Here is a 26,094-nt window from a genome sequence, read left to right on the forward strand (position 1 = left end):
ACAGTGTCTCATCATTTAGAACGATCGTAAGTACTTTTAATGTTGCCAGCTGCATGGGTCCAGTGTGGGGCCCCTATTGGGCCCCTATTGACCCCCCACTACACATGGGAGGTTTCAGTATTTCCCCAGGCACCAACCACTAACTGGATTAATCGATCAGCTATTAGTGAATTAGTAATTGGCAACAATTTTGATAATCGATTAAACGTTTAAGTTGTTTTTTTTAAGAGACAAATGCAAAAAAATGGCATGAGTACAAGCTTCTGAACATCTGAATATTTGCTATTTTCCCAGGTTTCTATGAAAGTAAATAGATAATTTTCATTTTTGACCTTTGGACAGACAAAAAAAAAAAAAAAAAGCAATTTCAAAATGTTAATTTTGAGTCAGAAAACAATTTTATAGACTAAAAAAAAACTGATTATTAAAGAAAATGATTGTTTGCAGCCCAACAATATTCCTGTGATGGACTAATATTACCTCGAGCTCTTATGTGGACACACACACACGGTGGGGTGGAGGTGGAGGTGTGGGGGTCTGGGACCCCTCTGCAGTTGCCCGCTTTGCCCAGGCGGTGATCCGGCCTTGCTTTAGACCGTACCAGCTGAAGACCAGCATCAGTGGAACCGCCCGCCCCCAGCTCCGGATCGACGACTCCGTTTCACCTTCGGCCGCAGCAGGAAGCGCCGTTAACGGAGCAGGTGGAAGGGAAGCGCCGGGGGGGCTTTTAAGGGCTGACGTGCGCTGTTTACAGTCCCCAGCCGCCACTGAAGCGGGGGGCGTCGGTGCGGGGACTGACAGGTACGGTCCTCCGGTATCTTCCGCTCACAGAAACCGCCACGAGCAGCCTGTTCTCCAGCCTCAGTGTGTACGTGTGCACACGTGGAGAGGCCTTGCGTTGCTGTTGTTGCTGCTGTTGCGGTGTTGCGTTGCTGTTGGTGTCGGTGTTGCTGCTTTTTAATTTGGACGCCGTTGATTAAATCCACATCGGATCCGTAGAAACCCACTTCCTGATAAAGCACCGTGTGACTTTCTTAAGGTTTAACGCTTGATAGATCAGTTATAAGCATGGATGGATTAGTGAACTGGCACAAAACGACCGCAAATAGACGCACAACGACCGCAAAGAGACACAAAACGACCACAAAGAGACACAAAACGGCAGAGAGACACAACCACAGATAAAAACGACCACAGAGAGATAACAACAGCCACAGAGAGACGCAAAATGCTGCAAAGAGACACAAAGCAACAAAGGACACAGCCTCCTGGTTTGTGGTCTTTGGTGTCTCTTACAGTCCGGGTGAGATCAGCTGTAAGACAAAATCTCTTGTGTTGCCAGACTGTGAGAAAATCCTCCGCCGTCACAACACTTTTCTGTCTGTCTGTCTCTCTAACCCATCAGGGAGACCCGAGGACTGTCTGACCACTCATCCTCCGTTAAGGAGCTGCAGGACATCCGGACCAAAACGACAAGAAATACCCCACAATCTGGCATATCCCAGAAGTCGTTCTCACTAATGGCTTATAACTGATTTATTAACCATTAACCGAGCACTGACCGCTGATAAAGCCATTACTACTTACAGCTGAATAGTGTCTTATCAGGAAGTGGCACCATAATGGGACATAAGAGAACCGAAGCCCGTGTGTTATGACAGGATGTGTCATAGGTGTTGACATGCATCTCCCTTTCCAGGCACGTGTGGTCCACGTCCCACCGTCTTACAGGCCACACCAGGCGCCAGACGTATTAAACACATTGACATCGTCCAGTCCAACTAGCACAACTTCTTCTTCTGCGGCGTCGGAGGGGACAGGATGTGGAACTGCAGTCCCTGGGCTCTTCTGCCCCCCGTCTACTCTGTGTGCACAGCTGCTGGACTCTGGGTGGTGTAAGTTCTGTTAATTACGGGGCTGCGTTTAACTGCCAGGTCTGGTTCCGTGGATGGATTAGAGAACGGGCCCGACGGGCACAGGCCCAGGGGCCAGAGCCAGATCCAGATCCAATCCGTTATTTGGTCTTTGCTTATTTTCCCTTCACATTACAGCTGCACAACGTACAGAGGCCACGGTAACATCGAAGTAGGATACAGTAAAATCAGTGAAGCAATTTTAAAATCATTTTTACAGCTGATTATCTCAGTCTGAGAACCTGCCTCTCCGGCTTTCTGTCATGGTTTCCGATAACATTTGGTATAGTGCGCTGTAATATTTAGTCTAACTCATGCGCCGAGGAGTGTGACACAACAAAAACCCACTAAGGGACAAAAAAAGATCACAAAAATTACTGACAGAGAGAAAAGCCACAACAAAAAGACAAAGCTACTGCAGGAGGACACGAAATTCAACGAGACAAACTGATTACATAAGGGACACGACACGAGAAAGTTAAACCAAACGACTAGAAAGTCACGCGAAACGAGCACAGACGGAGACAAGACAAATACGGACTGATACAAAACACCTTCAGAGAGAAAAAACAACTGCAAAGGCGCACAAAAGGACCACGGAGGTACTAGTGACGAGAAAAAGACGCAAAACAACAACAAAGAAACACAAACTACATGAAAACAGATCATCAGCAAAAAAACGCACTTGCGTTGTGTTGCTCCTCTTGTGGGGGGGGTCACACACACACACACACACAGTTTACCCCTGTGGCAGGTGACACCACAGTAGTGTCATCATCTTGTTCGTCTTTAACGTCCTGTTCCCCTCGTTTATTCTGATGCGTTTTAAATAGATACTCTGTGGCTGTCGAGGAGGAGAGGATCGCACCCCTGAGCTCACAATACAGGTAAGAATCAGATCAGCATTACGCTCTGCACACAACCGTTTTCACGTCCCTCCGGAATAATCCCTGACATTTATTTCTCAGGGGAAGAAATGGATCCTTTTATCCTCCATACATCAGGTACATAGGCCGTCGTTTCCCTTTCACAGTAAAAGCATGGCCTGCGTGTTCTTTCTAGTGCAGCGAAAACAACGAAACAAAACAAAATCCTCCCTTCTCCCTCGTCTCAGCATCGCCGGCAACTCGTCTCCAGCCAGCTGCATCTTCAGCGAGGTCATGAACCTGGCAGCGTTCGTGGGTAAGAGCAGCGATCCCCGTCGGTCGCGTTAATACAGTTACAATGAAATGCCAGATGGCAAACACGAGCCTGCGATGTTCAGCATTTTTCCTGTTGTCGTCCAATCCCACGAAAAAGCCCAAGAACCGCCGAGACTTAACGCTTCTAAGAACGTAAAAAAAAAAACAGACAAAATGAATCTCATTCTCCAAACTGCCCTGTTACAAACAGAATAATCCACCTGCATCTGTTTTTTTTCTTCTGCTGTCTCCAAGCATTGGTGGATTCTCCGATCTGACGCATCTTTGAGCAGTGTATCGCTCGTCCCCCACGGTTTGCACGCAGGCTCGTGAACAAGCAGAAGGCAGGGGACGATTATGCGGTAGACTCTCACCAGTCATGTATGTACCAGGCCCTGTCATTGTCCGCTCCTAGTTTTTGGTTGTAATTCAGTTTGTAGTCAGGATTCAGTCTGGTTTTTATTTCCTACCGGCCTCTTTTGAGGTTCCTCGTGTTAGTTTTTTATTCTTGTGTGTGATTTGGCCGCTGCATTTCTGGATTATTGAAGTTCTCTGTCAGTCTTGTCGGTGCCGCGGAGGAGGGAGATGCGTCAGGCTGGGATTCACACACCGTTACGCGTTAGTAGGAGACGTTCATGGTGACACCAAGAAAAATACAGAACATCACCAGGCTTATCCTGAAATGCAGGAACAGACATATTGTTGCCAAGCTTCATGCAATGTGCTGTATACACAGAGTAAAGCCGGCTGTTCGTTTTGATCGACTTTGCCTCGGTTCCCTCGGTTCCTTTGGTTCCCTCGGTTCCATTGGTTCCCTCGGTTCCGTCTCTCTTCCAGGGTTCATTATTGCCGTCCTGCGATACCTTCAGCTGAAACACAGGACGGACAGGCCATGGCTGAATGCGGGCAGTCTGGTGGGTTTCTCCGCTGGCAGCTTTGGAATGACACTCGTAGGAAACTTCCAGGTAACGAACGACGCCAACCAACACGTGTATTTAACAATTTACGTACCGACTTCTAGACGGAGGGACTCGCAGGTTCAGTCGAAGAGGTTGCATCTTTGCTATTCTGGTTTCAGTTGTTCAGTGAGGAGATGATTCACAACCTGGGCGCCTTCATGACGTTTGGACTGGGAACACTCTTCTGCTGGGCGCAGTCCTACATCACCCTGAAAGTGGACCTGAAGAACGAGGGGAGGGAGGCCGGCATCATTCGTTTCCTGCTGTCCGGATCCATCACTGTCTGCATGGTGCTCTGTATCTCTTTTACTCAGACCCTCTCTAGAGACTAGTGATCACATGCAAAAGGGGACTTTAAATGGTTTTCATTGTCGATTGATCTGCTCATTATTTCTGCGATGGATCTTTGGTGTAGAAAACGTCGGGGGGTGGGGGGGGGTCCACCGATTGTTCCACGTGAAGGTCTTGTTTACAGGTGTTGGGGAGTAGCACTGTTGGCCGTCGGGGATTATTGCGGGTAATGTAGGGCCCGGGTTCTAACAAGGAGGAGGAATGTGTGGACTTAAAACAAGACGAGATCTCTGGTTCTGCTGCGTCAGGTTTGATCGCCCTTGTTTTGAACGGTCCCGTCGTGAGTCTGGCAGAGTAGCCGCCGATCAATCTCCGTCCATCGACTAATCGTCTGTTTCTGCCTAGGCTGGAGGGACTCTGGACTCTGCATCTGCCAAATACAGTGGCTGTCTTCCAACATGACCCGACTTTTGTTTTAAAAAAAGGCTTGAAAAACTGTGAAGCTGTCCTTCAAGCTTTAAGCCAGACGCAGGCTGTCAGCTTGGCGGTACCAGCTCACGGGTTGCTTGGTCCCTTTCGCGTGGTGTGATCCCTCATTTGCATGTGTCACCCTTAACTCACCCGGTGCAGATTTCTCCCTGATGTCTCAAAGCCTCCACATGCACGCAGCTCGGTGCCAGTGGGCGCTGGTCATGTTCTTCCTCATCTTCCTCGCCACTTTTGCCACGGAGTTCCGTCACGACCGCTTCGTCTTAGCGTGCACGGACAACTCCGGGCGTCCCGTCGGCGGCCCGTCGGAGGCCCGCTCTGATCCTGCGTCCAGGGGCCAGCCGGACCAACTGTAGGGTCCCATTCAAAGATGCTCAGGTTCACCTGCATGAGACGCACGTATCAGCAACTTTGAGGTATCTACTCAGTCCGAGGAAGCTGCGAGTGTCCTTTCCTCTAGTGTTACCATTAGTGACACATGATCGCCACTTCATGCAGGCACGTGTGAATGTTACATGTTTTTTTATCCTCATGCATGTAAAAGTGACCTTTTTTAAAATGCCACAGCAGAAATCTGGTCTGTTTATCAATCGTTGTTATGTTTAAGGGTATTTTACTTTGTAAACTAGTTTTACACTTCTTTTTTAAAAGCTACAGAGCTTTAGATTATTTTTTTAACTTTCCAAATGCTTTGGTTTTTTTTGGGAACTGTATTAATCTGCGGATGCTTTGACGCACGTTTGCGCAGTAGGTGATCGGTATCAATAAAAACGCAGCAAAACGTGTGCTTATAGTCCTCGGTTTTTTTCTAAACTGATCGGCTCCACGGGGACTGTCTCTTCAGCACAATGTTGTTCCAATGTAAAATGTCGAGATTGGATGATTCAGAGGAACCGGAAGGTTTTAGTTGAGGAAAGTCAAGTTGCTGTTAAGTGGTTAACGATTCTCCTTGAATCAGCACCTTTAGAGGAAGAGTTGGCATTTCGCTCCAAAATGGACGCGGCCATTCGCTTTCTTGCCGCGAGTTAGAGTGGAGGGGTTTGAAGACCCTCTCACAGCTGCCTGTTTAAATATGAAGGTGGAGCCAGCATTCAGTTGGTTTAGCTTAGCACAAAGACTGAAACGGTCTTTGTGCTAAGCTAAGTGTTAATATGGGAAATGATAATTTTACACTTTTTTTTATTTTTTTAATTCCAGTACTTTTAGACTCATTGTGCTTGTTTGACTACTTTTAAGCCAAGAAAATAAATGAATAGATAAATAAGTAAATAAAGGATTCACTGTTGAAAAGGCTTTGAAACACCATTTAGACATCTTTTGTTGGGAAATAAAATAATGCTTTATTCCCAGAGGAATGGCTCCATATATAAAGGAACAGTTCAACATTTTGAGAAATATGTTTATTCGCTTTTTCGTTGAAAGTCAGACGAGAAGATCGATGCCGATGTCATGTCTGCACTCTTAGCTGCTAGTTATCTTAGCTTAGCATAAAGACTGGGAACAGGTGGAAACGGCTAGCATGGCTCGGTCCAGCTGTTAAAAAAAACAACAAAAAACAAACCTGCCTTCCAGCAACTCTGAAGCTCACAATTAACACGTTACGTTTCCTGTGAAGACATGAGAGCGCTATCAATCTTCTCATCTAACTCTCAGCAAGAAAGCAAATTAATTTCCCAAATTGTCGAAAATTTTCCCCTAAAATCTTAAACCAAACACATAAAACCAAAACTAGCATCTGTATGGCTCAACGCCGCTAGTGATAACTGAGAAACTCTTATTTTATGAGTTGTGTGAACTTACCCTTCAATAATCAAGCGTTTGCAGGTATATCCAGTATTTTTAGAAGAGACCGACTTCTGTGTGAGACAAGGCATTTTTATTGTACGTAACTTTCCTGAATAATACCAATTCTGTTTCACACATAAATCATATATTTTGGCAATTTTTAGGTAACTTTCCAAGAACCCACGTCACGTATGAACAATGAGGATGGCACATTTAAATAGACACCATTCAAAGGTGAGGGGATTAACTAAAGACATTCGAACACAGTATGAAATGATAACTTTCCTGTTGGCGGCACCTCTGCTGAGTGCATCTATACTGTTGTTCTACTTCCTAAAATATTACAGTTCAATTACTGGATAAAACGTCATACGTCTGCAACACGGGTAGAGGGAGGGAAACAAATGGAAAATGTCTACACGACGACGACAAGATACAACTCTCACTCACACACACACACACACACACGCACACTTACAGTTGGAAAGTTTTGATTAACACTGAAGAGGTTCAGGACTTTCATCTAAAAGGTAAAAAGGTAGGGTAACCTCACAGGTCATGTGCAGCAACTTTTAGCTACAGCTTTTCTGTTTTCTTCCCAGTCAATCAAAAAGGTCCAATGAGAGTGATTTTCCATTTCAGCTCCTACTACGCTCTGCAGATGCGTTTCCATACATGTGAAAAGCATCCTGAGAGAACTGGAAGGATGGACTTCTCAGAGGCTGGAACCTCTTTAGCCCCACTGGTGGCTGACCGTGGCCCCAGCGGCATCTCTTTTACATCTCCGGAAATGTCGACGTAGACCAAACAAAAAAAATCAAGAGTTGCAGAAAGGTGGGTGGGTGGGTGGTTTGGCGGGTGGGTGGGGGCAAAGAAGAGAAGGAAAAGGTCATTATGACATGAAGTCAGAGAAGTTCTCCTCGTCTTCCTCCGCGCTCTACGTTAAACTCGTCCCGTCAGTTCAAGTTGGTTAAAGGATGTAATGAGGTTATAGTGGGCCCGCTCCTCATCCGTCAGCTCCATGTTTCCAGGCCTGACCACCACCAACACATTCAGCCCGGCTTCCTCGGCAGCTTTAGCCTCTGCAATGACAAATCCATGAGTGAATATATCGATCCAAAAATTGAATCCAGACTTTTAACGCCACATTAACGGAGTCCTACTGCAAGATGAGATGCAATTACATTGTTTTTTTGTTTTTTTTTTGCAAGCTGTGCTCATCCAACTAAATAAAATCTACAAAGGTTAGGCTTCCTTAAAAGGTTTCCTGTGGACATTTTGATCTCTAGCGGCGAATTTAAACATAACTTTGGTTTGTTTACAAGTAAACTCCACGGGACTACGGGTCCACAGCCATGTCAGCAGCCTTCTGAGGCTGCACCGAGGCACAGCGGGGGTTTGAGCGAAATGCTAACACCAGCATGTTAAAAATGTTCACAGTGACAATGCTGACATGTTGATCTACAGTGGATCTACAGTGGGAATAATGTATATCGTCTTAGTTTAGCATGTTACGATGCTAATATTTGCTAATTTGCACTTAACACGAAGTACAGCTGAGTTTGCTGGAAATGTCCTGAGATCAAAGTTTATACGAAGCTCTGCAGATCACGAATGTCTGAACCAAATTTCACGGAAATCCATCAACTGGTTGTCGAGATATTTCGATTAAAAAAAGAAAGAACAAAAAAAATCTCAACTCTGTCCTACTGGTGGCGCTAGAGAAAAAAGTTACGGGGTCAACAAAGTCAGTGAAACCATGAGTGTCAGCACAAATCCATCTACAACAGCTTTTTAGTAGGACATTTTGCTGGATTAACTTGCACGTAACTGGGTGTAACTCAGCAAACCACAGTTTCATTTGCCAGTAGCAAATTCATTACATACTGTAACTGTCTGTAAGGACTCATGCAACTTGAAAAAGCTCATTATTACAATCACAAAAAAAAATAACACAAGCACTGTACTGAAGCATATTAGTGAATAAAACCCGGTTTCAGTACAACATCCGATGAAATCTCTTTCAGAGAGCACATGACTATTCCATAGAGGGAACAAATCCTGGGATCGGTGTCTGTCACAGAATTCTCATTGCTAACATACACAACTCACCTCGAGTGACGTCTGTCAAGAACGTGATTTCCTCAGGTTGACAGCCAATCCTCTCTGCAATTCTCTCGTAGCTTTTTCCATCTACTTTAGCCCCTATACTGGTGTCAAAGTGACCATCGAATAACTGAAAGGATTAAAAACAACACATCTCATTAGCCACGGTGTGAATAACGGCAATTTCATGAGTTTGCAATTGTCTATAGCCAATAAAAATATATTTCCGAGACAAAAGTTCCTTCACTGATCAAACAGAAAAGCCAGAAAAATAAACCTGGTAAATAAAGACACGTATGTGAAGCTAACGTCGGTGTCAGTATGTGTTGAAACGATGAGTGTTAAATACGTGGCGAGAGGTGGCTGCACTTACATCTAAAACGTCTCCTTCGACCGAGTACCCGAACAGAAGCTTCTGTGCCTCCACGCTCCCAGAGGAGTAGATGTAGACTTTAAGGCCCTGCCCTCTCCATCTTTTGATGGACGGAATTACATCCTGATAGATCCTGTTTGAAACAAGCCAAACATCAGAAGATACCTACTTTTTAATAGCTTTTACGAAGCTTATTGAAACCGTTTACAGGTTCTTAAATTCCCATAACCTTTAGAAATAAAAGATTTGTAATGAATTTGAGCATTTTCAGAATGGATCATACAGAATTTCATATATTAAATATTTATTTATATCAATCCTGTTAGGCCTGCAAAAATTATTCAGACTGACAGAAAAATAATAATTGGCAACTATTTTGATGATTGATTAATCATTTCAATCATTTTTAAAACAAAAATGTCAAACATTTACCGCTTCAAGTTTGTAATTTGGGAGGATTTAGTGCTTTTCTTTCTCTCGTGCGACATTTCATCGACTATCTTTAGGTTTTGGACTGTTGGTTGGACTAAACAGAAAATGTGATGGGCACCAAACGATTAATCAAAATAAAATAATTGTCAGAATAATGGATAATATATAAAATAATCGTTATTGCAGCCCTGGTCAGTTAACTATCACACAAGACAATGAATGAATTTTGAAGCGAGGAAAGTGATCAGCGTACTTACTCGCCTTTGATTCTCCCCGAAGCATACGCCGCCCTCCACATGTGACCCTGGAGCCGCTTGAGCGCTGTCGACTTCCTGTCTGCTGCCATCTGCCACAGCACATTATCCACCACTTCTCTAATGGCCTTCTCCTCATCTGTGTGAACCGTCTGGTCCACGGCGTGGACAGGACACGACCGGTTCTGTTTCATGTCCTCTTCAATCTGTCACAGCAGTCAGGGTTTTTGTCAAGGGAGCGTTGGAGCAGGGTTCGTGTTTGCTTTGGCAAAACATCGCGAATGATCAGGTGGATTGAAATGTTGGGGATTTGAGGGAAAGGAGATCAAAAGGTATTTCTAGATTTAATTCTTGGGTATCAGGAGCACAACGTGCTTCCTGACCCAGGAGCTTTCCACTGGGTTTTTTATTGATATTTATTTAATCCTTTTTTTGTCTTTTATACTATAACCACAAAAGAAAACATAACATTTTCGCAAGTACAGTGATCTAATGTTAATCTAATAGTGCCTGCTTCAAGTGTCAATAAATTGAGAAAAATTGAAGAAATGTTTGGACTCATTCCACTTTTAGCAATTTTATAAATTCAATTTTTTGCAGGAGAATTTGCAACGTCCTGGACCCCACGTCCTCACACTTTGGTTCTACCAGTGGCGAACCCCACATAAAAACGCCTCCCTGCTTTACCTGTTTCTTTAGGAGATGAACATCTTGTTTGCACTCGTCTTCTTCCCAGTGAGAGGACAGGTAATCCTCAAGATGCTCCTTGATGTATGGAAATAAGATATCCTGAAAATGACAGTCGGGTCATTAGGTGTATTATCAGAGCCTTCTTAGACTCACACTGTACTGGTTCGCATTCAGTTACAAAAAAATCAAGATGACTTTCATGAAAGTCAGCCGTGCGCCGAGGAAGAAATCATTTCCTTTACTTGACCAAAAATACCAATACGACCATCTAAAAGTATCAAAAGTGAAAGTACTCCCGCGGCAGAAAAATACCCCCAGTGACTAATGTATTACTATATATGACATTATTAGAACTGCTTACAACTGGTAGACCACTGGTTTAATATTTAACAATGTGTTGTATATTATAACTTTGTATGTTTCTTTTTTTTTAAATTTGTATTTAAAACCTTTATCTGGAAAGCAACTGTTAGTAGAAGGTAAAGGTAGAAAGTACAATAACATGGAAAAACTTAAGTACCTCAAAATTACAGCTGCCATGACAGGTCGATCTACAGAAAAATAACTGGCAACTATTTTGAGGATCGATTTAATCATTTCAGTCATTTTTCAAACAAGAAATGTCAAACATTTGCTGCTTTGTTTTTTTTTTTTTTTTGGGCCAAACAGTGGGGTCCAAAATTCTGAGACCACTTCCCCGATCATACACAGGGGTTTTGGAGCCCACTGTATATGATAGTTAAACAAAAATACAGCCGGAGTTTTGGCCTGCAGCAGGCGAAAGAAAATATTTAGGATATTTAAAAATAATGTATAAATTATTTTAAAATTTAAAATATTTAAAACCTTTAAAAAAAAAAAGAAGGTATTTTTGCATTCATTCATTCATTCAGGACTTAAAATCGTATAAAGGCCCTTGTTTATTTCATTTGTTTGTTTGTTTATTGAGGAAACTGAATTCGGGGCTTTTTTGAAGACTTGCCAAGCAGACCCGCAGATTTCCTGTCTAATCAATCTGACCGCTGCATTTTAAACGAGCTGGTTTGGTAAAACGAACGGAGAGTTTACAGCGAAGAAAGAGAAAAAACCGCATTTATAGAGGCAGAAAAAGAAAAAAAAAAAAATGAGGCGTTGAGAGAGGCTGAGGTCCAAAACAATCGAACACCGTCGAGCTACGCTGGTTTAGCCGGTGACAGCCATCTGTTAGCACGGCTGTGGAAACGTTATTGAGCGCTACATCATTGGCTTATTAAATTAGCATGCATTTAACACTTAAAAACAACAGTCACGTCTAACATAAATTACCTTTACAAATGTGATTGGTGTCGTGGTGCCTTCAATATCCAGCAAGAGTGCACTGGTACCAGCAGGAATTGGAACAGTGGCCATTTTTTTAGGAGCCCGCAGCTGGTTAGCCGACGTTAGCTAAATTAGCAGCGGCGCGGTGTCACAGCCAGACCGGTTCTGGTTCTCCAACACACCCGGACAGGTGGAGAGGTGGAGCAGAGAGGGCCTCAGAGATAACAAGCGTCAACACCCGGTTGGTCGTTGGCCACTAGCTACCCGTCCTTGCCATCACTTCGCAGCTGGAGCTCTGACTCGGCTGAAAGAGCAGCGGGCAGCGGGCACATGTTCGCGTGTCGGTTCAGCCTCCAGCTCGGAGGGAGGCGGCACTGACCGCTTCAGCGGCAAAAAAAAACCCACCGGGAAAACGTCGGTGCTCTACCGCCACCTGCCGGTCGGAGTGTGAACCGTCTAGAGACGACAGTTTGCCCAGGACCACCATCAGCTTTATGGGCTTCATTCAGTTTTAGAGCAACTGTACTCACAACACATAGAAGATAAGTAGAGTGAAAAACTCGTTGCTGTACAATTCAAGTAAAGTTTCCTGTACAAAAGGATGCTTTCAGTTTATCAATAGGGTACAGCTGAACATCAATTACTTATAGGAAATAATAACAAAATAGTCATTGTTGAAAGGAGAGAAAAAAAACAGGATTAAATTGTTGAAGTAACAAAATGACAGAAAATGAATATACAAGTAGAGAAAGTTGAGCCATTAAAACAATAATAATTTAAAAAAAAACAATAAGGAACTGACCGAGGGGCTAGAACGAATTATATTCAGACATAAGTATATAAAGTTTCCTGGCATGTGCAATTTTCGTTTTTTTTTTTAAACATTTGTTAAATAGAGAAAATTCATTTTTTAGTGCATTCCACATTGGGGGGAATTTGGCAAAAAGCGACATCTATGTAGAAGGCATTTAGCCTCAGAAGGCTGCTGACATGGCTGTGGACCCGTAGTCCCGTGGAGTTTACTTGTAAACAAACCAAATTTATGTTTAAATTCGCCGCTAGAGATCAAAATGTCCACAGGAAACCTTTTAAGGAGGATATTATTAACTAGAAATTAAATTTGCTTGTTCTTCAAGAGAAGAAATCTATATTTATGGATTTGGAGCTCAGCCAATCATGCTTGGATTTCCATAAGCTTTGGATCATGTCACAAGCATAAAACATGCGCGCTGTCGTCTGTGTTGCATCGGTGACAATTATCGACATCAACATTAAATCTTGTTCTGATGGATCAATTTGAAGGATTCATTTCGTTTACAGTTTAAAATGTATTTCTTCGTGTTTGGGAGGAACTCATCGAATTCAAATACATGACAAAACATCCACAAAGACAAAGCTGGGTGGGTCGGGGTCGTTTTGAGTCTCTTCCAGGTCGTTTTGCATCTGTTTGTATTCTCTTTGCAGCTGCTTATTGTTGTATGGCGTCTCTTTGTGATCACTTTGTGTCTCGTTGAGGTCATTTTGCATCTCTTGGTAGCTGCTTTGTGCCTCTTCCACATCGTTTTGCATCTGTTCGCAGTCTTTTTGGATCTGATTGTGGTCATTTTGTGGCTCTGCGTGGTTGCCTGGCATCATTTTTGCGTCTCTGTGATGATATTTTGCATCTCTTTGTAGATGTTTGCGTCCCTTTGTGGTCATTTTTCATCTCTTTAAGGGTTTCATTTTGGTCGTATTGTGCCTCTTGACCCTTGGACCCGGTAGGCCTGTTTCCCCAATCTATGCATGATGTGGGAGGATGGGAAACAACCGTACTGGACTCCACCGCCGGATTTAGTTCAATCAGTGGAGTTCCACAAGTGACCTGTGGGGGGGCCCATCAATACGACTTCGCTGCGTGTAGTCTGCCGCAAATCTCAACAGCCGAAGAAGAAGAACGAGGATACGATGAAAACAAAACGACTCTAAAAATAAATAATCCTTCAAATTGTAGCAACTGAAACTATTTTTGCCTTATGGAAACACATTTGGCCTAAATTCATACTGATATTACAATCAGATTCACTCAGACAAACCTGCTAGCTTGCTCTAATTAGCGCCAATATTTTTAGCTAACGATTTATGATATCAAAATATTAGCTAGCTTAGCCACTAGCTATCACTAGCTCGCAGCTAACTTAACTCCTACCGGGAATTTCGACGCAGCCTCAGTTCTTGAGCTGTTTAGCTATAAACGTGTTAATTAAAAAGCCAAAACATGTCGGATGATTACGAATTCAGCGACGACACGACAATGATGAGAATGGAGGAGGACGGGGAGGCAAACAGTGACGACCCGATGTCAGCGGTCGGGGACTGCGGCCTGATGGGTGGCGAGGCCGAGGGATCCAGAATTGACGCCAGTAAAAACGAGGAGGATGAGGGGTACGGTGACATTAGTTAGTCCCCACAAATTAAAGACATTTTACCGGATACCATTAAGATACCACAGCTCCTTAATTACGTGCATAAACATAACAATCTGTCAACCCTGTCCTCGTACAGAGACAGTTTATCTCTCCTGAAATGTTGTTCTTGTCCACAGGAAGATGTTTGTAGGAGGGCTCAGCTGGGACACGACTAAGAAGGATCTGAAAGATTACTTCTCCAAGTTCGGGGAGGTTGTAGACTGCACATTAAAACTGGATCCCATGACTGGACGCTCAAGAGGATTCGGCTTTGTACTCTTCAAAGAACCCGAAAGTGTTGATAAGGTATTGTCCTGCTGGCAAATGTGGTGTTCATATGTACAGCACCGTGCAAAAGATGTAGGGACTAAAAAAAAAAAAAAATTGGGGATGCATTTGAAAACAATGCCGTGAAAAGTGTATTAAATAGGGGGAAAAAATCAAATCAGTATTTGCTGTGAACAGCCTTTGCCTTTAAACCAGCACCAGTGCTCCTGGATAAACCTGCACACAGGTTTTTCAAGGTACTTGGCAGGTAGGTTTGTTCAAGCGTCTTGGACGACTTGCCGCAGTTCCTCTGTGGATTTAGTCCGTCTCAGTGTCTTCCTCTTCATGTGATCCCAGACTGACTCCATGACGTTGAGATCAGGGCTCTGTGGGGGCCATACTATCGCGGAAGATATTTCCTTATGACTCTGGCTGTATTGTTTGGGCGCGTTGTCATGCTGCGGAAAGAGTCTGGCACCACCGCATGCTTCCCTGATGGGACCGATAAGAATTGAAACGTCTAAAGTGCCTAAAACTTTTGCACAGTGCTGTATGTACTGCAAACCAAGGTACGCATAGTGCTACATGAGCAGTACTGACTTACAATGTAAAATGCGGCTGTCAAATGATTTTGAACACTTTGAAAAATCTTGAAGATCATTTACCAACACTTACCACTGTTCAGAATGTATTTCCAGAATCTTTGGATAAACTTTTACACATCAAAAGCAGGTCTGTCTTTTGCTCGATAAACATTATTTCAACCAATTTCTCGAGTTGTGACTGTGTTTCCTAATCCAGGTAGCCTTAAATGACATAAATCTTATAAAATCTTATGTATGTAATGTGTAAATTCCAGCTGCTGTCTTTGTTTGAATTAGGAAATGCAGTCAGACTGTGTCAAAGGGGTTAAAAATCTCTCTTATCGTTTAATAGATTGAATATTTTTTCATTCAGATGGTAGTAGACTCTTAGGGGAGCCCGGATAGTCCTTCTGAGCAGCGGTAATTTTTGTTAAATGACATTATGACCTTCTTGGTTTGTTTGTTTTTTTTTTTAAATATCACTTTGGATTTATTTTTAGAAAAATCGAATGCTTAGCTCTCTCACTAAATCATCGGCCACTTCCCTGGTGCGTTCAGCGATTCAAATGGTGAATGAATGAAGTTGAGCAACTATTTTGATAAACCAGTAATCCTTTCAGTCATTTGTCAGGCAGAAATGCCAAACTTTTCGGGTTCCAGCTTCTCAACTGTGATGATTTGTTGTTTATATTTGTCATATGAGACGGTAAATTGAACATCTAAAGGTTTTCGGCTGTTTGTAAGAAAGAACAAGTCATCACTTTTGGCTCTGAGAAATTGTGATTGCCATTTTTTGTCACTATTTTATAATATTTAATAGAGTAAAATATAAAATAATTGGCAATTTGAGTGTCACATTGGGCTCTTTGAGCTTGTGCTGGGCATTTTTTATTTTTTTCTTTCTTTTTTTCTCTGTATATCTAACATATAATTGGAAAAAATCAAATAATTGAGAAAATAATCAGCAGATGAATTGATAATTAAAACGGTTGTTAGTTGCAGTCCTGGAATGTTGTGACTTAACAACAACCAAACATCCTTTGCATTGGGCTCAGATGTCCTTAATATAAACCATCACATACTGTATGAGAAGTCGTGAATTATCACTTAAAAATGATTTTCGTATGTGACCTTTTTTGTCATTTGATTATCTTGTCTTGTAGGTTGCCTCACAAAAGGAACATAAACTCAACGGGAAGGTCATCGATCCCAAAAAAGCCAAGGCCATGAAGAGCAAGGAGCCCGTGAAGAAGATCTTTGTTGGCGGTCTGTCTCCCGACACGCCTGAAGAGAAAGTCAGAGAGTACTTTGGTGCCTTCGGAGAGGTGCACGTCTTTTTACATTTACAGATTTAGTCTTAAGTTGTTGCTGTGGCTCATGACCATCTAATTATTTTATCCATTTTATGGATTTGTTAGTGGGTCTGCATGACTGTGTATGACTATTCAATGTTATTTATATAGCGCCAAATCATAAGAGGTTATCTCAGGGCACTTTCCATGTAGAGCAGGTCTAGACCAGGACTCTTTATAGTTATATTTACAGAGACCCAACATTCCCCCATGAGCAAGCTCTTGGCAACAGCGGCAAGGAAAAACTCCCTTTTAACAGGTAGAAACCTGGAACAGAACTTGGCTAATGGTGGGCGGCCATCTGCCTCGACCCGCTGGGTTGAGAAAGAAAGCGAGAGAGGGGGAGAAGGGGGGGGGGGGCACATAACACAGTACAGGTGTAACATAAAGATGTGTAGCAATAATGAGACTAATAATAAAACAAATTATATTAAAAGGGTGAATGATAATACTATATAGTAATGATAATCATAATCATTGAAGCAGTGGGTGTTGAGCAGGATCATGGGGGCAGTAGGTGGTTTGCAGTCAGAGATCCAGACTCTCTAGCACCAGGGGGCAGAAATACCTGCAGAAAGCGGCGGGAGGAGAGAAAGAACAAAACTACGGGAGAGAGAAGGAGGAGTCAAGTTAGAAGTCAAAAAATTGAACAAAACTATGGGAGAGAGGAGGAGGAGTCAAGTTAGAAGTCAAAAAATTACCTTCCCCTTGACCCCATACAATCAATTTAAGCACTTTTAATGAAGACTACTAAATATTATTTTATACAATATATTGATAACATAAACAGGTGGAGTCAATTGAACTTCCCATGGAGAACAAAACAAACAAAAGGAGAGGCTTCTGCTTCATCACGTTCAAAGAGGAGGAACCAGTAAAGAAGATCATGGAGAAGAAATACCACAACATTGGACTAAGCAAGGTACGGGCTCTTTTTCCTCCCACATAAAACTTATGGTGATTTTTACACCACATACGTGATCACTGAACTGCTTTTCTCTTAGTGTGAAATAAAGGTGGCAATGTCTAAGGAACAGTACCAGCAGCAGCAGTACTGGGGAGGCAGAGGTGGATACCTATCCAGGTCTCGAGGAAGAGGTGGTGGTGAGTGGAGAATACATTCGTGGTTTCACGCAGTGCCTCACGTGTGAAGAGAAAAATATGGGTGTTCACCTTTTGAATTCCTACTAAACCGACAAACTTTGGAATAAGAAAACTTTAGCCTTTTTCAGACATTCACCTCGGCTGCCAAATGTCGTACTGTGGCTCTTTTTACGAATGTCCTGTCATGTCTGAATAAAGAATAAAGCCACAGCAAACGTTTCCGCTGGGGACGCCTACTGTATGTCTGAACGACAAAAAAACATCACCTTAACTGCTCGATGAAGCCGACGACGACGCGGACACTGCGCTCCACTGATGTTGTCCGTTGAGGAAATGGCGCGAGCCACTCGTCAACACGAAGGCTCCTCTAGACACCACTTTAACTGTCTAAACCGACTCAGCGGACTTATTTTAAGCGTTTAGAACTAAGAACTACTTTATTATAGAGGTGCTTATACCTTTTGTCCTGTTTTTACAGGTTAAAGTATAGATCATTTCATAATTATGAATACAGTTTGAAGCTGTAATAATTAAAACCTGGTGCACGTGAGCGTCAAGCCGATCAATAATCGACATTTCAGATCGGCTGCTGCGCCTCTCATTTTCTGGTCGGAGATGCGGGTTGTGAAAATGAATTAGGCTAGCTTCATTAACGTCAATGTTGATGAATTTAGCAATTCGGTTACTTCCCGTTGATGACCGCTAAACTTAATGCGATTCAGTAAGGGTTTCGAGAGGATTCGGATTCAGTAAAATGCTGTTAAAGCCCCAACCCTGGCCAGCAATGGCACATATCCCATGTCGGACCAGGGTTATCGTGTAGCGTCTACCGCTGCAACACGGGCGCCACTATTGGCTTCATCAAACCGTAGTCATGTCTTCAGCTATGAAACTCTATCAGAGATAAGAACACGTGGTGAACCAGCCTGAGGGTTCGATGCTGCAAAAAGTTTTTCTTTGAAGTTTGAGTGGAGTGAAACCGTCGTGAGGTTGTACGATGCAGTGTTTGATTTAAATTCTATTTGATTGCAGGTCCCAATCAAAATTGGAACCAGGGTTATGGCAACTATTGGAATCAAGGCTATGGAAATTATGGCAATTATGGTTACAGTAATCAAGGATATGGTGGCTATGATTACACTGGTTACAACAACTATTATGGATATGGGGACTACGACAGTGAGTAAACCCGTGGGTGAAGCATCCCTGATGAGCTTCGGCTTTTTGTCAGCTATTCCATTTATTTCCTGTCACTTTCTTAAAATGACGAAACTGTCTAAAATCCGATTGTGCTCCACGTTCGTAGATCAATCCGGTGGATACGGCAAGTCGCCGCGGCGCGGTGGTCACACCAACAGTTACAAGCCGTATTAATGGGGGAAGCCCTCCATCTTCAAGTAGGTATGTAACCACAAAAATACACGGCTTACTTTAAACTTAAAGTAGTTATATTTACTTTGCTGTTTGGTAACATTATGAATAATTTCCTCTTAAAAATTTCTTTTTCTCAGCACCCTCAAGTGCTTTACAGTAGTGGTAACATAGAGGCTACACTCTTGTGGCGATTTATTTTAACAGCTGGCCTTCTGCTGCCTCTTTTGCACCTTTTTTTTTTTTTTTTTTTTTTTTTAACTGTAAAGTTAACAGGTAAAGTACTGCTACTACAGTAAATGGATGCCAAAGTTAAGGATGTGCAAGGAAACAGAAAAGGAAGTATGTTGTCTCCTAACTCTGACATACCTTGTTTGTACCTGCCAGCGGAGCTTCCTTGCAGGCCATGAGCTGACTCCCAGATACTCTCAGGGCCCGCTCAATGCGGACCGGGTACGAGAAGCATACGCTCTCGAATGCTGCCATTTGGTATGGTCTTACAACATCCTGTATCAGCATTTCTAAACTAAACAATATGGGACACGTCCAGCTTTGTCATCTTTCTTTCCATTTTAATTTCTTTGCAACTGTTTGTAATGTAAAACTTAAAATATACACATGTAATTGTCATTTTTTACAGGCCCTTACTCCCCCACAAGTAATGATTATAAATATGAAAAAATAACTATTTGCTTTTCAAAGGATATGTACAGCATTCTCTGGACTTTCCAGTTCCTATTGTTAATATATGCATTCCTAATCTTTATCTAAAATGCTTGTTTCTTTATTTAGCTCTTGTAGCCAGTAGTCCATGAGCTAAAACCTGGTTCGTATTTGGACTCTACTGTGTTGGGGGATAAAGTGCTTTACTTTTGTGTACATGTATTGTTCTGTTTTGTGTTACTGACAGCGATGGAAAAGACTCCTCTTTTGTTAATTTTCCTGTAACAAATTTTCCTCTTATAACCTTTTGTTAAAACAAGAAGAATCAAAGTGTCACCACATTTCCAGAAATTTGCATGTAATGCTTTCTTTAATGTGTATTTTTGACCAATCAAAGGTTTCTTCCATTTAGTATTTTGGCTTTGACTTCTTCAATTTATCGCACTTCAGGATTTCTAGCTTATGGACTAACTTTTTGTAACTGTAAAATGTTAAAATAATTGTTCTCGGTTTGTTTTTACTTATTGTTTTTTTTACATTGGACATTATAAACACGGGGGATTCCTATTTGATTGTAATTTGAACAGGGTTTTGTTCGTCTATAGCTGATTTCTTTTTGTTTGTTTTTTCCATAGGTTTCAGAGTGATGAAAGTCTGCAGTGCGCTGGTGGGGCATTGGCCAAAGAGATGATGGTATCCAGCAAAGATCACTTAGCTGATTGTAAGAAAATAAATGAAGAACACTATGACCTACAGTACATTTCCTCTATATTTACCAGAGTATTTGTTGTATCTTAAAAGTTTTGGATTTTGATGTTTTGCCTTTTATTTAGATTGCTGCCAAGTTTTAGCAGTTCCTCGTCCCTTTTTTTTTTTTTTTTTTTTTTTGTATTTAATGTTCTCAAATGCTATTTGTGAATTGCTTGATTTATTCCATAACTGAAATGTTAGATTGGCTGGAAGAGATCACACATATATACAAGTGCTGGGGTAGCAAAAATACAAGATGCATTGGTACAATTTATCCTCTTTATCAGCATCATCATCATCAGTCATATAATACATATGTTATTACAGAGATTGACATTGTCATAAACATACAGTATATATACACAGTGTATTGAACATAAAGAAATGCGACAAATAAAAATAATAAACAGTTATTTGGATTTGTGATCCTGTGTGAAATATTAAGGTGTCTAATGCCACATGTTAATGACTTGGAGTGTTAAAGGAAATATTGCAGCCAACTTTATAACAATTTAAACTCTGCTCTGCTCCGAATTTTATCTTCACACCGCAAGATGTCGCAGAGAAAACTAATGGTTAAGCTCGCAGGTGTTAAAAACAATCATCTACCCTTTGAATTTACATATACATCTTGAACTTGAAATATAAAACATCTCTTTGTTTGAGCCAAAATGATCACCCTTGAGAAATTAAACGCTAAAATGCTCAATAAAAGTTGTCTGTAAGTTGGCTTTATCCACCATCTTCATTGCTTTCAGTACCCAGCTTGGTAAAGATAGGATTTATATAACACCTGTGGCGAAGAGGATGATGAGGATAAGAACGATCAGCACAATTATTCCAATTATAATCATCAGTTTAATGTTTTTCCACCAGTATTTCCTGGCAACCCGTGTGGATGTTCTTTGGAACGAGTCAGCCTGAAAAGAAAAATAACAGAAACCTAATAAAACAGTGGTGATGAAAGGAGAAGTACTCAGATTCTTAACTCAAAGGTGAACTCCACCAATTTTACACATCGGTCTGTTTGCAAGTGTCGGAGAGCGCTACTGCAAAAGTGATTTTAAAACATGAGTTGTATATATCTGGTTCTGCTGCATCGATTTTTGAGCTTTTTTAATTTAAACTGTCCACGAATTATCCAACAATTTTATAGGACTGCAGCGCTAAATCAGCAGAGCATGTAAAAGTACCAATTCCATCACGTAAACGTACTTCGTTACCAAGGAAAGTCCTGCCTTCAAAATTCCACTCAAATAAAAGTACAAAAGTCAGTCTCAGCTGTACGTGGTGTTTACGCCTAATAGTGGTGGAGGAAGTATTTTGATCCCGTAGTTGAGTAAACGTACCAATACAACAATGTGAAAATACTTACAGGTAAAATTCCTGCATTCAAAATCTGACTTAACTAAAAGTTCAGAAGGATTATCAACAAAATGTACTTTAAGTATCAAAACCAAAAGACACTGTTACATAGAAAATGGCCCTGAGACTGACATTAGTGTATATGTATTAACACTGATGCATCAGTGCTTCAGCAGCATTTAACGGTCGTAGCTGCTCCAGGTGGAGCTGCTTTTAACTTCTTTATATACAGTTAGGTAGGTGTAGTCCGGTGGTTCCCAACCTAGGGGTCGCCCCCCTCCAAAGGGTCACCAGATAAATCTGAAAGTTCTGACACAGAAATCTATGTTCATGTTTTCTGACTTTTCTCTAGTCTTTCGTTATTTTGCAAAATATTGTAAAATTTCACCTCTTTGGGCCTCAATCAGTTGATTAAATGAAACCACGGGAGGAATCTAGAGGGGAAATTCTTCTCTTTGATTAACTCACAGGCCTCTGAAAAGTGATAAGGGACCCCAACTAGACGCTGATTTTTTTTTGTGACAAGCAGAAAACTTGAAAAACCGCTGATTTAATCGTTAACTGTGTGTTTTTATAGGGTTATCTTGTGTTTTTGATGTAAAATCTTAGTCTGAAAACTAACACTGTGGAGTAAAAAGTAAAATATTTCCCTCCAGTGGCGTAGAAGTGTACAGTAGCAGAAAATGGAAATACTCAAGTAAAGTACTTTTTGTAAAACACACATTTTCTTTAAAACAGCTTTGTGGTTCGAAGGAGTCGGTTATGAAGGCTCACTGTGACACGCTAAAATCCGTAAACGAAAGGACAGCGAGCTCACCCTGACCCGTCCCGATCAAATACTCACCGACGCCTGCAGGTCATCGGTCTTCCCGATCAGATCATCTAATCGGTCCCCCCTCTCCAGCACTTTGTCGATGTTGTCTTTCAGAATGACTTTAACCTCGTTGACCTGACCTTGCACATGGTCAAGCTTAGCAGACGAGCCAGAGGCCGGTGACTGAGAGGTTGTGTCGGCCTGTTAAAAAACGGGGAGATGGGGGGGGGGGATGTTGGTCCGTTTTAGTGCCATCAGCCACAATCTCCAAAAGTTTACTACCGGTGCAAACTCCGCTGAGTCTGCCTGCCAAATACAGGAGCAACAACCCCTGTAATCAAATCTTTAAATGACCCAACCTCACTTCCTGCAAACGCAGTTAGGAGGAAACAGCACTGGCAGTTGTGAGTCAGTCTACCGAGGACTGTGTGTTGTTACAAAGCAGGCCCCATAAACAAAAAATGCCAAGGAGAATCATTTTAGATGAAAACAGTCTGGTCCGACTGAAAGAGGACAATATTTAAGACAGAAAACTGCACTAAACTTCAGTATACAAAATAAAAACACCTACCATTGCAGCTCCGTGTGTCGCTTACAACCAACAAAACAACTCAGCTTCATGCACAAAAAGCTAAATCCTCCGCAAAGTCCTGTTGTCCGGTCCTGTCGGTATGATAAACAAAGGTCGAGATCTGTGCTTCTTGTGACTGTGTGAGTCACACGCTAAGCGCTGAACAAACATCTGCTGAAGGTTGCACCTCTTCTCCGTTACACATTAACTACCTGTTGCCTCAATCAAAGAGTCATTGGCTTAACCAGAGACAGTCATCGTGGCCACAAAAGAACTAGATTTAGTCGGGCCGTGGACACCCACATCTTTCATTTCCTGCTTTTTACAAGTTCTCGTACAGCATAGGAACAAAATTACCACCCATACTAGATTATAGGTTTAGCCATTTCAACACGCTGCAGTTTAACCGACTAAAACTTTTCCCTTAGTCCCACTTCTGTGTGATTTACATACCATGAGCTGTCAGAGGAACCGACACAGGCCAGCGTTGAACTGATATGTCTGAGCAAAGGGCTCTGTGTTTTTCAGCACAGGGATATTTGCAAGGCCATAAACGGGTGAAGTTGCTAAATTTCATTTCCGTTTTCTGTGCTGTGCAGTCAGTTGCTTCAGCGGTTTGTTGGCCAGCCAGGGTGTGACAGTCTGTGCTTGGAAAAACGCTTCGTTCACGCGGTTTGAAAGCAAGAGGGGAGCTCAGCTGCAGCTGCAGCTTCAGCTTCAGCTGTCAGTTGTAACAACTACGTAACAGTAGCTCCACCTTTTCAAAATGCACTAGATTAAATATGAAGGTATGCAGAAGAGCCTTATCTCGTAAGTAGAATAAGGAACATGTCCCACCACCTACCGGCAGTCTGTAATCTGTGTTGATAAAACTGACAGCGGCAGATGCAGCATATAGATCATTTACTTAAGTAAAAGTAGCAAATCTGTAACCGAATACTCCACTAAAGGTCAAAGTAATTTAGTTAAAAGTTATTTGAGTAAAAGTATGTGAGTGTCATCAGCAAAATGTATTTAAAGTATAAAAACTGAGAGTACTCGGTACGGTAAGGACTAATGATACATTATTATGAGTGATCTTTTAATGTGTAAGTAGCATTTTAAGGTTGTAGTGCACAACAATACATCATATTTCACATGATATTTTTGTGCGTAAAATATTAAAGGACCAGTGTGTAGGATTTAGCGGCATCTAGTGGTGAGGCTTCAGATCGCAACCAACTGAATACCCCTCCCATCATCCCTCCACTTCCAAGAGTGTAGGGGACCCTACACTAGCGGCCTCCAGGTAACTTGGGAAAAAATAAATAAAATAAATGCGCAAGGCCCTCTCTGGAGCCAGCGTTTTGGTTTGTCTCTCTGGGCTACTGTAGAAACATGGCGGTGCAACACTGCGGGCTCCGTGGTGATTGGTGATTGTACACTGATGAAAACATAATTAGGAATATCATATTCCATTCCTGCCAATAAATCCTACACACTGGTCCTTTAATTTGTAAAGTGACCAGTGACTATAGCTTTCAGATAGATGTCATGGAGTAGGAGTAGAAAGTACAAGACTTATTTATGACGTAAAGGCCGAGCAGGGAAACGTGTTCAATAGATACCCTTGGTCAAATGTTAAGAACAGCTTGTGGCTGCTGCTGGCTGCAGGCTGGCTAGCAGACAGTAGCAGGTGGGCTGTGGCTGTGGTGAGCCGATCCGGTGGTGGTGTTGATAAGAAATGGCTAGCAAAAAGGCTAGGAAGCACTTAGGGGACTGCAGTGGTGGTCGTCAGTCCAGAGGGTGAACCCTAATCACGTTGATGGTTGCCTGACCTTTCCTCCCTTTCCTCACCACGACATGATGTTGGTTTTGGTTTTGAGAAATGTCTTCTATGTATTTGCTGGAATGATTGCACATACATTTTTTTACACACATTCATGGTGCTCGGTGCACGAATCCTTATAACTTTATCGGTCCCCTGATTTTTCATCTTCAGCGCTTTTCTTCAAAGTTTTCCAGAAATATCTCAGCATCTACGCGTTGGATCAGCACAAGATTTTTAAACAGATGTTCGTGGTCTCAAGACAATATATCCCCAAGATTTTGATGATTTTTTTCTTTTTTTCCCTGCGCCGCAAAATGTGAACAACCTTGTGATAGAGATAATTAATCCGGGAGTCCGAGCCTGTTGGCTGGGGTACAGTAGAAATGTTCAGTGTGTTGTGATAGACTAATTAATTTATTATAGCTGTAGCTAGCAAGCAGCTAGCAACAATACCCGAGGACTGCAGGGTGTCCGGTTCCCCCACCTTCCTCCAGACTGAAAATATCTCAAAAAAACTGGAGAGATTGGGACTGAGAATTGTGTACAGAGATTCAGGTCCCCAGGGAAGGAATCTCAAAAATTGATGGTTGCCTGACCTTCCCTAGCGCGGTTGAGGTTGGTGGACGTTTTTGAGTTTGGAAATGTAAAAGCTATTGGATGTATGGATATATTTGACATGTTTTTTTACACACATTCATGGTGTGTGTCCTATCCTTATAACTTTAACTATCCCCTTTTTTTTTTTTTCATCTCTTTTCTTTTTTTCTTCAAAGTTTAAGAAAAGCATCTCATCATCCTGGATCAGGATCAGATTTTTTTTTTAAACAGATGTGTCTTCTCAAGATATAATATCCCCCCAGATTTTGATGATTTTCTGACTTTTCCTCCTGCGCCGCCATGATTTTGTCATTTGTGGTTTTCAGTGAAATGTCTCAGCAATTCTAAAATGGACTGCCACGAAAGGGGGAAGTAGCGAGCAGGGCGGGGAGGGAGAGGAATAACTGTAGCCGGTGCAGTGGTGGGAAGAGAAGTCAAGAAATAAATCATTATTTCATATATTTCATATAGAGTTTAAAGAGTTTGAGAAACGCGTCTACAGCTCGACTTGAGCTCAGGATGCACCGCGCCCGATAAAGAGGGTCTGGGCATGAGTCGCGCAAACTGAACATTGAATACTTGCCAGATACTGAGGAAACAGTAGAGGCAGTAGGATTTGACCGAAGTAAA

The 26,094-nt window shown here is 42.1% G+C and overlaps 4 protein-coding genes across 10 annotated transcripts; 2 read left to right on the forward strand and 2 right to left on the reverse strand.

Moving 5' to 3' along the window:
- Positions 1 to 619: 619 nt before the first annotated feature.
- tmem150c (transmembrane protein 150C) lies at positions 620 to 5,585 on the forward strand. Of its 2 annotated transcripts, none has more exons than XM_040156722.1 (8): positions 620 to 801; positions 1,700 to 1,895; positions 2,747 to 2,800; positions 2,882 to 2,917; positions 3,028 to 3,095; positions 3,932 to 4,059; positions 4,173 to 4,350; positions 4,975 to 5,585. In XM_040156722.1, the coding sequence occupies exons 2-8, from the start codon at positions 1,822 to 1,824 to the stop codon at positions 5,187 to 5,189; spliced, it is 753 nt and encodes a 250-aa protein (XP_040012656.1). In that variant the 5' UTR covers positions 620 to 801; positions 1,700 to 1,821; the 3' UTR covers positions 5,190 to 5,585. The 2 variants fall into 2 exon arrangements, with proteins under 2 accessions (XP_040012656.1, XP_040012657.1); XM_040156723.1 differs by lacking the exon at positions 620 to 801 and adding an exon at positions 807 to 864.
- Positions 5,586 to 6,690: 1,105 nt separating this feature from the next.
- On the reverse strand, positions 6,691 to 12,154 carry enoph1 (enolase-phosphatase 1). Its single transcript, XM_040157026.1, has 6 exons — positions 11,779 to 12,154; positions 10,471 to 10,572; positions 9,787 to 9,989; positions 9,098 to 9,230; positions 8,731 to 8,854; positions 6,691 to 7,700 (listed from the first exon to the last, which is right to left on the reverse strand). The coding sequence occupies exons 1-6, from the start codon at positions 11,860 to 11,862 to the stop codon at positions 7,561 to 7,563; spliced, it is 786 nt and encodes a 261-aa protein (XP_040012960.1). The 5' UTR covers positions 11,863 to 12,154; the 3' UTR covers positions 6,691 to 7,560.
- Positions 12,155 to 13,668: 1,514 nt separating this feature from the next.
- Positions 13,669 to 20,600, forward strand: LOC120806178 (heterogeneous nuclear ribonucleoprotein D0-like). Of its 5 annotated transcripts, XR_005709651.1 has the most exons (9): positions 13,669 to 14,193; positions 14,354 to 14,522; positions 16,231 to 16,392; positions 17,210 to 17,341; positions 17,424 to 17,523; positions 18,556 to 18,702; positions 18,830 to 18,924; positions 19,282 to 19,383; positions 20,193 to 20,600. XR_005709651.1 is itself a non-coding variant. In XM_040157023.1 (8 exons), exons 1-7 carry the CDS (start codon positions 14,027 to 14,029, stop codon positions 18,895 to 18,897), a joined length of 945 nt encoding a protein of 314 aa, XP_040012957.1. In that variant the 5' UTR covers positions 13,669 to 14,026; the 3' UTR covers positions 18,898 to 18,924; positions 19,282 to 20,600. The 5 variants fall into 5 exon arrangements, 4 of the variants coding, with proteins under 4 accessions (XP_040012957.1, XP_040012956.1, XP_040012958.1 ...); XM_040157023.1 differs by having other exon boundaries at positions 19,282 to 20,600; XM_040157022.1 differs by lacking the exon at positions 19,282 to 19,383.
- Positions 20,573 to 24,123, reverse strand: si:ch73-234b20.5 (uncharacterized protein LOC449923 homolog). 2 transcript variants are annotated; one of them, XM_040157028.1, is made up of 3 exons: positions 23,511 to 24,123; positions 22,517 to 22,687; positions 20,573 to 21,227 (listed from the first exon to the last, which is right to left on the reverse strand). In XM_040157028.1, exons 1-3 carry the CDS (start codon positions 23,511 to 23,513, stop codon positions 21,090 to 21,092), a joined length of 312 nt encoding a protein of 103 aa, XP_040012962.1. In that variant the 5' UTR covers positions 23,514 to 24,123; the 3' UTR covers positions 20,573 to 21,089. The 2 variants fall into 2 exon arrangements, with proteins under 2 accessions (XP_040012962.1, XP_040012961.1); XM_040157027.1 differs by lacking the exon at positions 23,511 to 24,123 and adding an exon at positions 23,058 to 23,495.
- Positions 24,124 to 26,094: the final 1,971 nt, after the last annotated feature.

This window comes from Xiphias gladius, chromosome 20, assembly GCF_016859285.1.
Source record: "Xiphias gladius isolate SHS-SW01 ecotype Sanya breed wild chromosome 20, ASM1685928v1, whole genome shotgun sequence".
NCBI classification, from domain to species: domain Eukaryota; kingdom Metazoa; phylum Chordata; class Actinopteri; order Istiophoriformes; family Xiphiidae; genus Xiphias; species Xiphias gladius.